Source organism: Hemicordylus capensis, chromosome 4 (assembly GCF_027244095.1).
Source record: "Hemicordylus capensis ecotype Gifberg chromosome 4, rHemCap1.1.pri, whole genome shotgun sequence".
Lineage (NCBI taxonomy): Eukaryota > Metazoa > Chordata > Lepidosauria > Squamata > Cordylidae > Hemicordylus > Hemicordylus capensis.
Window position 1 is genome coordinate 71,875,235 of NC_069660.1, and position 12,104 is coordinate 71,887,338.

At 43.5% G+C, this 12,104-nt stretch overlaps 1 protein-coding gene across 2 annotated transcripts in view; it reads left to right on the top strand.

Moving 5' to 3' along the window:
* Positions 1-9,439, top strand: part of FRS3 (fibroblast growth factor receptor substrate 3) — a 28,483-nt gene extending 19,044 nt beyond the window's left edge. The window contains exons 8-9 of one of the 2 annotated variants that reach the window (XR_008306836.1): positions 1,335-3,420; positions 4,949-9,439. Coding sequence is in view for 1 of the 2 variants with exons in the window: in XM_053248930.1 (XP_053104905.1) it covers positions 1,335-2,276 (942 nt within the window). In the remaining variant the exon portion in view is untranslated. Of the gene's footprint in view, positions 1-1,334 lie in introns of both variants that reach the window. The other variant, XM_053248930.1, reaches the window with a different exon arrangement.
* The last annotated feature ends 2,665 nt before the right edge of the window (positions 9,440-12,104 follow it).

A 12,104-nucleotide genomic window follows, 5' to 3' on the forward strand; every position in this document is an offset into this window, starting at 1 on the left:
ATTACAATTATAAACTTTACTGTCTACACAAACCTTTTATTCCTGCTTTTAGAATCCTCTCCCAGAGGGGCTTTGTCAGTCTCCCTCTTTGATTAGTTTTTAAAAGAACTTAAAAACCTTTCTTTTAAAATAAGTTTTAAAAAACTGGCTATGATTGAGTTTCTGGTTTTAATCCGTTTTAGTCCACACTGCTGTTTTATCTCATTTTATCTTATCTTTTTGCTATTTTAACTTTCTGTCTTTTATTGTGTTTTGTTATTGTGTTGTGTTTTTAATGTGTTTTATTATCTTCTGTTGTTTTACTGTAAATACTCAGATTTATGGTTTATTGTAAACCAACCTGAGCAGCAATGTGCTGGAGGGGCAGGATAGAAATATTTTAAATAAATAAATCTCCCTACCAATGAACAGTGCCGGCTGGAGGAAAATATGCAGATGCCTAGAAATTAAACTCAGTTTTGGTCTTGACATATTTGAATTTTGATTATTTATTCATTATTTTTTTTACATGTATATTCTGTAGGGGTGTGCACAGAACCGCAGAGCTGCGGTCCAGCACTGTGGGGTGGGTTCCTTTAAGGGCGGGGGAGGGTTTACTTACCCCTCCCGCCACTTGTCCCCCTCCAGCGCTCGTATTTCTTGTAAAAATTGGGGCGGCAGGATACCTCCCTGCCGCCCCTTCTCGCTCTTCAATGCAAAAGGGGAGGGGTACTCCCTGACGCACATATGAGCGCTGGAGGAGGACAAGCGGCGGGAGGGGTAAGTAAACCCTCCCCCGCCCTTAAAGGAACCCCCTCCACCCGAACCGAACCGGCCAGGTCCGGACTGGTCCAGACAATCCGGAGGCCTTTACAATGGCCTCCGGACAGGTCCGGACCCATCCCTAATATTCTGCTCTTCCCTTGAGGAGCTCAGAGTGGTGTACATGCTTATCTTTATCCTCACAACAATCCTGTGAGGTAGGTTACGCTGAGAGTTACATTAGTATTTTCAGATGAGCTGTGTGATGAGGGTGAATGGAATAGTTTTTTGGAAGCTAGATTTAGACCTGTGCAAGCATTTAGGAATAAATTATTTATTCTTCTGTCAAGTTAATCTCCAGTTTGGAGATATCTTGTGCTGATCTTAAGATAAGCCTAAATTGCTTCAGAGATGCCTCCCTGTGCTTACCAATCAAACCCATTGCTGCAAGTCTTTTCTCTTTCTTCTGAAAATACTCTTCACTAGCCGTATCAACACCCTCTAGTGATTTCTTTGTCCTCCATATATATGCTCCTTAGAGCCATTGTTCTTTTCCTCATCACTACCTTCTAACACCTCTTCTCTCCTTGCAGTCCCACACCTATGTGAACACAGGCAGCGGTGAAGAGGAGATGAGGGGCCGGCACTGTATGCACTCCTTGCCTGAAGTCCATCCTCCTGTCCTCCACCCCAGCCACAGCTGCTCCCTGGAGGACCGGAACCCCCAGATTTACCTGCAGCCAGGGGAGGTGAAGTTCGTGTTGGGACCTGCCCCTGGTTACAGGCACATGATGAAATGTGATGGCTTCTGCCGGCCTCATTGGGAGTGCACAGGGCATATTTGCACCCCTAATAACAACAACAATGAATGCAAAGACGAGTGCCTCACTCCCAAGTGTATGTACGAGAACATCAATGGCCTGCTGCCATCTCGAGGTACTGTGCTTCGTCGTGGGGGTGGAGGGCGCTTGAAAATTGCCCGTGAGGATCTGAATCCTCCCAACTGCTCTCATCGCCGGACCACCCTACTGCACTATGAGAACCTGCCCTCACTGCCACCTTTGTGGGAGTGTCAGCCACTGAGGCAGGACCAGGATGAAGAGGACTCTGGTGACGCGATGACCCCTTCCCCTAATGGTTATACTGAGCCTGAGGAAGATGACCCTATACAAAACTACATGAACTCAGACAGTGCGATACTGCATGGAGGCCTGCGCAGAGGGGGTTGCCTACAGCGCCGCCGGAGCTGTACACCCAGCGTCTTCAATTTCGACTTCCGTCGGCCATGTTTGGAGCAGCAGAGGCAGCTCAACTATATCCAGGTGGAACTGGAGGATGACCCCCGCAAAGGGCACCAAAGCACACCAGTCCCCTATGCCCCACATTCTGCTGCCCACCCAGCCCGCAGGACGGATTCCTATGCGGTCATTGACCTTAAAAAGACAGCAGCCATGTCCAACTTGCAGAGAGCACTGCCCCGGGATGATGGGACTTCCAGGAAAACGCGGCATAACAGCACTGACCTGCCTCTGTAAGAGGAATGCCCAACCCAAGCACTGCATTGTGGCTTTCGTACCTGCTCTTCAGTGAATCATGTAATGTGACTGCCATCTTCCCATTGCGCCCCCTGTTTCTCAGTGTGACACACTGGGACAGCTCCACCAAGCTAACTTGAGAAATCTGGTCTATCTGTGCCTCCTTCCAACCTCCATTTCTCCTTCCATGTAGTTTTTGAAGCCTTGCAGAGTGTTTGGAAATTTGACTTATTTGATAGTCGGGAGGGCAGTACAGGTGAAGCCATCTGTTCCGTCACCAACACACTTTACATAGGAATCATGTTTAGAAATGCTCCCTTCTCATTTTAATGGGGTTCTCTTGAGAGCCCTACCAACAGAATGTATTTGGTTTTGAAAGTATAGAAATGTTATCACGGAAGGAGCAAGAGAAAACAATAACAGAAAACCCTAAGGCTTTCTGGAGAAAACCCCAGATGGAGCTTAAGGTTAGGGTACGGTTTTTATCCTGTTTTTAAAAAATATATATTTTATTTATTATATTTGTTCATCACCCCAAACTTCCATCTCTGGGTGGTTTACATCAACATAAAATAAATTAAAACAGGAATTAAAACCTTAAAACAATTTAAAACCACAAGTCTAGTTAAAAGCTTGGGTGAATAAATGTATTTTTAAAAAGTTGTTAGAGATGGGGGGGGGGCTCTTATTTCAGCAGGGAGTACATTCCAGTCTTGGGGCGGCAACAGAGAAGGGCCTTCCTTTTGTGGCCACCAAACAAGCTGATGGAAACTGCAGATGAACTTCGCTGGATGATGTGAATGGGTGATGGGGCTCACATGCAAAATTGTTGTTTTTATTTATTTATGCCTTTATTTTATTCATGCATCCATTCATATTTTATTTTATTAATTTATTAATTTATTAATTTATTTATATTTATTGTCAGAGTTAAATTGCCAAGCCAATGTGTATAGTATAACTAGTTTGTTGTTAATTCTTCTTTCCTTGACAGTGGAAGAAGCGGCGAGGGGAGAGTGTCTGGCCACATCCACCTGTTGAAAGTCAAAAAGTAGAAGGAAGTTGATTCTGGCTACCATGAATCCTTTTGTAATAATTTGGAAAGGAATGCAAGACATTTGAGCATGTATTAAAAGGATTGAAGGTACAAGATGAGACTTCTTGCCCATCTGAAGGAATTCAGGCAGGGGTAACTTGCTAGGTGCCACTTTCTACATAGCTAAGACAAGGCATTTTAAGGCTGCAAAGAGCTATGCTTGCCCTGGATTACAAAGCTAGAATTCCAGGCCCTCCAGCCTAAACCAACAAAGCTTGCCCACGCCATTGAAAACCCAGGATGGTCCTAACTCCAGGCACCCATCCAGAGCTCTCCACATACAAACAGAGCAACCTCCTAGTTCAAGTTTCTCTCTCTACTGTGTGCGGATATGTCTCATAATTGCACATAAGTGCACCTCACTTTATCCTCAATCAAAAAGGATAATACAGCTTTAAATTCCCCTAATGGCTCTTTCAACAGCCAAAGTCTATCTTGCAGCCTGGTAGAGTTTTTCAGAGAAACAAACACCTCTTTGTAGTGCCCATGCTAGGAAGGGATGTCTGCTCAGGTTCAGCCCACTTTTGGCTAGTTTCATTTGGAGCTTCTCTCCATCACTTTGCCTTATTATGTTCAACTCTCAATTCGAACAGCCTCCCACAATGCTCCTGTGAATCCACTGGTAAATCCCAGCCCACCATTTGTGAATAAACAGCTTGAAGACTAAATAGAACCTTTTGCCTAACCTTATTGACAAGCACAGCTTTGTTATACTGTGACCATTAGAGCTGCTCTAAGAATAACCTTACAGTGGGCAATGTACACATGACTACTTCTTTTTGCAGCTGCTGCTCTGTCCTCAGAGGCAATCCTTCCAAGAATAATTACAACTGCCTTACAGATTAATATTAAGCCTGTCCTGAGAAGCTATTTTGCTTTATGAACTTTGTCTCACCAAAGCCACTAAAAAAAACTCACCATACATGCAGTAAGCTTTTACAGGACCAGGGTCTAGGAATCCTCTGAGCAGCAGGTTATGATCTCCTTGCCCTCCTCCCTGAGCCTAGTAAAGCTGGTGGGTCCTTGCCTTGCTTACAGCACCGATACAGATTGGAAATGTGCTGCTATTTGATGAAAGCCATCATATTTTGCCTCCTCTACACTTACACCTTTAAATCATCCCACCATCCCCAGTTTTCATTCGTTATAAAGTGGAAAGCAACAACATGTATGCTTTTAATTTTGAACTTTTTGTTGGAAGACAAAAAGCTTGAGTTTTATCCATTGATTTATTTTAGATTTCTTACCATCCCATTGTAAAGACTCTTAATGTGTAGCAGTATTTGAAACCGACAATATCAAATGCCAATGATATATACTGTATATATCATACTCCATTTCTGTTTAATCTCAACTGTTAAAAGCCAACCCAAACAATGAGGTTCTGGAAACTACTCAAACTTGGATGTTGATGTTTCTGGGATATATATTTTTTTAACTTTCTATTGCAGATTGCTGTTCTAATTTGTCATTTGTGGATTACCAGCTTTTGGTAATTTTGTATCTTACAGCCTCAATATGAGAGGTTGCTTGAAAGGCTTTTAAACAAAAATTCCACCCCAACATTTCATTTCAGCTGCTCTGTGTACTCCAACCCAAAGAAGCTAGAGTTCGCATGTTCTGTGTCATGGAGATGTTTGTCAGTCAAGATGCTAAGATCTGGGACACATTCTTGTAGGGATGTGCACAAGCCAATTTGGTGCCTCTTCTTGGAAGCGCCAAACCAGCTCAGGCACCGGCATTTGAACCAGCTTGGCAATGTGGGGAGCTCCTTACCTGCTCGTCTGCCGCCCTACCACATTTCCAGCGGCAACACCTGCTCTCCAAAAGGCTGCCCGCAGCTGAGGCGCTGTTCTCTGCACCTTGGTATGTGTCCTGTTGTATGGACAGTAAAGTCAAGAAGTTGCTTCTATTTATATTCAAGATCACAGTGAAATGTAGGGATGGATGTAATGAATTTAAGGATCTAAATTGAAGTAAAGAATGAGAATTCATGGTAAAGAAATTGTTTTTTCTTGAAACCCTTCAGTGCAAAGTTTGTTTGCAAAGGCAAATGGCTGGTTCTCATTAGACTTTTCCCTTGCATTCCTTTGTGCTGTCATGTTGAACATGGGATGAAAATCTGAGTAAGCCAGCCAAGCAAGATGAATGATTTTTCTGTTCTTGCTGTTTAAGCTTAGAGTAATGTAAAATAGCCAACCTAAGTGACCAGTGCACTTCCACTTTAGCCACCCACTTTGGGTTATAAACTTAGTATTGCTTAGTCAACAGTGCCCTCCTAACTGCTATGCCATAAATATAGTTGGAGTTGGATAGTAAGTGTTACAGGAAGCTGACCTTCCACTATTTTTAGACCTTAGCTGTGATATTCTCATATAGTGCCTATCAAACCTTTTTAAAGCTAGTGGAAGAATTAATTCTCCAGTCTGCTGTTTGCTTTGCATTGGGTCAATGCAAATGCATTCTTTGCCTGTCACAAGGCATTATGAGCTGGATTCAACAACAGCAATTCTTCCAGTGGTATAAGTGGCCCTGGCATCAGGCTTTACTTTATGAATTCACATGCTGTCACGCACTGTGGAATATTAGCTATAGGCTTGGCAGGCTGGCTCAAATGCAGAGTATTGAATTAAGCTCTCTAATAGCATTTAACCCCGCTGTATATTGATAGCAAGCCAAATTGTATGTAGCAAACCTAACATGCATTCAGTTTTAACCAGGAGAATGAATTGCTACTACTTCCGGAGATCTAATGAAGCTTAAGGAGTAACTAACAACATTGTTTACAAAATAACATTGGTTGGGAATGTTGACCATGGCCTGGTCAAAAACAATGGCTACTAAATGAGCATAGAAGAAGGAGAGGGCATGAGCTCTCCCTGGATTCTGTCTTGGATTCTGTTTACTCTGAGGGATCTGCTAAAGAATAGTGGAGGAAGAGAATGGTTTCTAAAAGGTCCTCCTTCTGGTTTTATAAATCTTTACCATATAGCGGTCTATATTATCTAGTGTGCCCCAAAATCATGAGAGCTAGAACCTTGCTTTTGAAATCTGATGTTTTCTAGATACATCCTAATTGCAACTAGATTCTCTGCTGCGTGTCGCAGACATGGACACACAAAGCTTTAAGTGGCCATGGCCCAGGCTTTAAGTGCTAGGTTATCTGATTTTTCTCCAGCATTGTTAAAGCAGGAAGTTTTTCACACGGGGCTTTAACCTTTAACTCACATCTCCTCCGGAATGGAGTGGGTGCATTCACATATTGGCCAGATTTACTTCATAGTCCCTGTGAGTAATCGGGGAGCAGTTCACACACAATTCGGGTTTTTCGCAGCATGTTCGAGTGTAGCCCAATTTATATCCGAGGTTTAAAAAAACCCACTATTTGTGTTGGTTTTTTGTAACAACTTCAAGTTCACAGTAAAGCCTCCCAGTAAACTCGCTGTGTATAAAAGTCCCTGGCAAAAAGCGTAGTATTCATCTTCCTCCTGGAGACATTGAATCAGCTGATATGAAACAAATGGCACTTGCTGCCCCCTAGTGTTCTTTTTGAAATCTACTGTATGCCCCTTCCTTGTGACCTCTTCGGGTTCGCGGTCTATAGTCTGTCTCTTTTTGGTAGACTTCTATGTGCTGTTTATACTGCCACTGGGCCCATGCTAATAAAAAAAGTGGTACTGTACTTCTGCCAAGCCTTTTAGACCAGCAGATAAGGTTGCCATTTTTTCTCTGACTCTGTTAATAGGTCCATTATAGAAATTCAACAGGTGCGTCTTTCCACTACCATAGAGGTGCAGTGATGGGGAAAGCTACACATGTTGAATATCTGCCTGTCATGACACATTGTAGGAGCTTATATCTCAGAAAAGAGAGACAAACCTAAAGGAAAATTGATCTGTAGCCCAATAGTAGTTCTCCCAGCTTTAATATTGTATTCTTCCACCTCACCCTGGAGCTATTTATGAAAACTTGTAGCACTTTAATATAAATTAGGATAAAGGAAGCCTGAGGATTTGGTACTTCAGTTCAGCCCTTTTTCTGCTTCCACTAACTTAGAAGGTATTAAGTGAAAAATTGATTTTGGTTCTAGTTGTCATCATTTGTCGCTCATGACAAGAACATTGTTTTTTAAACTCTGTATTGGCCTTTGTACAGTGGATGGCCTTTTATCTCTGATTTGCACATTTTTGCCTTGTTTTTGAACAACCATTTACAAGTGTGTGGTTCAAGAGTGTGTGCAGAAGTTATGTTTTTCCTTGCCTTTGCTACATGTGCCATGTTAGCCTTAATAACAAACAAGCAAAAGAGAAAGTTCTAAGAACTTTTGGGCAATCTCTGTAAACCTCATGGGCTTAAAGGGTTGTTCTAAGCATGATATTCAGCTGCTGCCCCATCTCTAGATACAAGGTGCTCAGCATCCCAAGTGGATATTTACCTACTTTGAATGCCCCATCTGGTGCTATCAGAAAGTCCATTTAGTTCAAAAAGAGGATTCAAACAGTCGCCAAGGATTGTCATTTTCCTGCCTAACTTGGATTGCCCACTTATTTCCCAAAAGTAGTCTATGTTTTAAAGAACTGTGTGACAGGCAAAAATAAATGCTGTGTAGCTTTTCTTAGTATGGTAATGCAAAGATGTGAACAGCTGCACCTATTGAATTACTGCTTGCCACATGGCTGCTAAATGCATCTGTTGGGAGGAAAGAAAAGTGGCAAGGTTAGACTAGACCCAGGGTTTGACTTCCTATAAGGTCAAGGTTAGACTAGATCTCCCAGCTTAATGTTTTCCAAACCTTTTCATAGGCTTTAAGTGTCCAGATTGGTGATCTATCCCTTTTGGATAGTAAAAGTCTGCATTTAGATGTCCTCTTGCATAAATTGACTGGGGAGTCACACACATATATCCATTTTTGGCTATGCTGTACACAACCTTCCTCCTAAGGCTGGGGCAGGAACTGTAGGCTCACCGAGCTGAGTCATAGTTGCATCACCTCATTTCACAGAGACTATGAAGATTAACTGGTGTTTACAAAGAGTTTGAGTGACATAAGTGCCAAGAATCATTACTTGTAACATTGCTTTGCACATCAAATGTAATCCCTGGTGGATGGTTATTTTGCTTTACATCCTGTGTGAAAGGGCTGTCTACATATCTCTTATTCCCAATATACTCTCCATTGTCTCATAGTGGGTGTGTCTGTACTTTTAGTTGGAGAGTTGTCTTTCATAGAATTGGGGTAACTTACTTATTAGAGAAGTTTTCTTAATGTTTTCCCCCAACTCTTCTTGCATGTTGCCTATGATTCGCTGCTGACCCCTTCTGGAGTTATCGGATTGCATAAGAGCAAAGCACCATTGCCTTCTTAATAGCTGTGTCAATGATGCAAGATTCTGTCTTCTGTTACTGTGAAGTTGGTAAAAGCAGCTCCTGTCTATTTCCCCTTTTATGCAAGTATTGAAGGCACAGGAGCTCTACCTGTCAAGTAGTGTGGTCACCTGATCACTGTCCTCTCTGGGACTTTCAGCTGTGAACATTCATGAAATACTCTAAATTCCTATAACTACCCTTCTTGGAGAATGGCCCCATTTAGAGGAAGGAAAGTAATTAAGCTGGAGAAATTACCAGGCTGGAGCCTAAGAATGTAAATTGGTGGATAGGTGGTGGTGGTGATGGGGGGAATCCGATTATCCAAAGGGGATCTCATTTCTTCTATAAGTTATTCATTTTGAAAGGCCCAACTGTGGCTAGGCAGATCTCAAGCTCTTACCCTGTGCAGTTTTCTTCATAGTTATTTGTACTGATATCTTTGCTGCTGATTATCTCTGACGTGGTGGGAAAACAAAGGCACTTGGAGATGCCCAGTTGCTCTGGTCATAAAAGTTGCTCTGTGGTTTCTTTCTTCAGTGGTTCCTGCTGTGTATCTCTGTTGATTCCCTCTTTGTATCTCATTCAAGTGTAGCCTTCAAAGCAAACAGCGTCAGCAGTGCCATGTGACTGAGGAGCGCTCATGTCTTATTTTAATGTGCACTAAGAATGTATCCAAAATAAATGAAATCTGATGATTATTTTTGGAAGGTGTGACTTGTTTAATTTATGAATGTCTTCGTTAAAGAAATTAGTCTTGGCTGTGACAATAGCTACCTCCTATCTGCTATCCTAGACTTTTCACAGAACCACTATATCATAAGAACAGCCCTGCTGGATCAGGCCTAAGGCCTATCTAGTCCAGCATTCTGTACAGTGGTCCATCAGATGTTTCTGAAAAGCCCACAGGCAAGAGATGAGAGCATGCCTTCTTTCCTACTGTTGCTCTCCTGTAGCTGGTATTTAAAGGCATCTTGCCACTGAAACTGGAGGTGGGCTATATCCCTCAGACTAGAAGCCATTGATAGACCTGTCCTCCATGAATTTGTCTGTAGCGAATAGTGGATATAAGCCCACCCTTTGTCTCAGAGCAAGCCCACATGGGGGAAAGGAAAATGCTGCATCATTCTCTCCATATTTGCTCAACAAAGGCTGTTCTTTTAAAACTTAAAACTGTTCCTTTGGTAATCACTGCCACCACACACACTTTTTAACAGTGTATATCCCCCTCTCCACCTGGTGTGGGTGAAATTCCAGGGAAACTCTCCTCATTTGCCAATGGAAAAGTACAAACCCCCCTCCATGTGCAGCTTCCACGTGGTGGGAAAACTTGGTAGGTTGCTGAACAATTAACATTGATGCATGTTTGCACCAAAGTAAAACCCCTTTTTTCTGAATTAATCCACTCATAGGTAAAATACAAAGAACAAAAAGAGAAAAACTTTATTCAAAATACTACAGACTTCTTCAGTCTGAGGCACTCTCAGCTTTGAGTTACAGGTAAAAAGAAATACTCAGTACTTTACAAGATTACATCCAAAGATCACTCCAGCTGGTGTTTGGAGTGGCGCACTTTAAAATTGTGGTTACCCAGTTGCAAGGATAATTTAAAAAGCACCCCGAGTTGCAAGGAACCTTTAAAAGCACCTTTACGGGGTACAGAGACGTCTACGGAGCCCTGGTTGGGAAAAAAGGGCTCAGGTTCAGTTCCTCTTAGTTACGTTACAGATAAAAACTCTATAGATGAATTGTATGCATTTGCAAAAGCACAAAATCAAAATAAATCTAACACAGGCTACCTAACACACGGTTCTCTGGTTAAAACTTTCTCCGAAGTCAAAGCCCTTGGCTTCCTTTTCCCTTGAATTCACCCCAAACTCCAGGAGACAATTCAAGTTTCCTGCAATCCTGTCTCTCAAGGATCTGCAGATGTCCTTCCATGAGAGAAGTCTCCAGGCTGGCTGTTGGCCATGAGGCAGCCAGACTTCGTGGCTGGTAGTCATGAAGCCTGCTCCCCATCTTCTCTCATCTCCTTTTTGGCTCCTTCTCAGCACAAAGACCCCCTTCACTTCCTGCCTCCAGACCCTCTAGTGTGCTGAGTGGCGAATCCCTAGAGGTCACTGCCTGACAGACAGGACAGGGTTCACTTCTGGTTCACTCATTAGGGGATGGGAGGGCTGATCACCACATTGTCTAAGTTCCTTTTAAAGTCATCCAAGCTAGTGGCCATCACCACATCCCGTGGCAGAGAATTCCATAGACAAGCTGACCCCCGCACAGAGCATCTGCGTGTTTTTTGGGGCCGGCTACCTCTCCCCCCTCCCGCCCCAGTCTCCGGCCGGGCCGCTGCCGCCTCTTCGCCTGGCCTCCGCGCTGGGCCGGGCCCGCCGCTGCCGGCCTCCCCGGCCGGGCCAGGACCCCCGCCACTGCTGGCCTCCCCGGCCGGGCCAGGCCCACCGCCGCCCTGGCCTCCATGGCCCGGCAAGGCCTGCCGCCACCTCTGTCCTCCACTGAGACGCGCCTCAGCCAATCAGGTGCGTCCCTCCGCTCCGCTGCCCAGCCAATCAGCTGGGTTGCCGGGACGCATCCCCACAGAGGCTGAGGCATGTCTACGTGGATTAAATATATAGATTAATTACATGCTGTGTGAAAAAAATACTTACTTTTGTCAGTCCTAAATTTCCCAGCCTTCAGTTTCATGGGAAGTTTCATGACCCCTGGTTCTAGTGTCTTGAGAGAGGGAGAAAATTTTCTCTTTGTTGATGCTCTCTACTCCATGCATAATTTTACACATCTTGATCATGTCCTCCCATAGTCGCCTCCTTTCCAAACAAAAAAGCCCCAGATGCTGTAGCCTTGCCTTATAAGGAAGGTGCTCAAGGCGCCTGATCATTTTGGTTGCCCTCTTCTGCACCTTTTCCAGTTCTACAATGTCCTTTTTTAGATGTGACCAGAACTGTACGCAATACTCCAAATGTGGCAGCACCATAGATTTGTATAACATATTATAATATTACTATTTTTATTTTCAATTCTCTTCTTAATGATCCCTAGCATGGAATTTACCTTTTTCACAGCTGCTCTACACTGAGTTGACACTTCCAACAAGTTGTCCACCATGACTCCAAGATCTCTCTCCTGGACAGTCACTGACAGCTCAGACCCCATCAGTGAGGTTGGGTTTTTTTTGCCCAATATGCATCACTTTACACTTGATTACACTGAACTGCATTTGCCATTTTGTCGCCCAGTCCCCCAGTTTGGAGAGATCCTTTTAGAGCTCCTCACAATCTGTTGTGGATTTCACTACCCTAAATAGATTAGTGTTATCTGACACAAATTTGGCCACTTTGCTGTTTACCCCAACT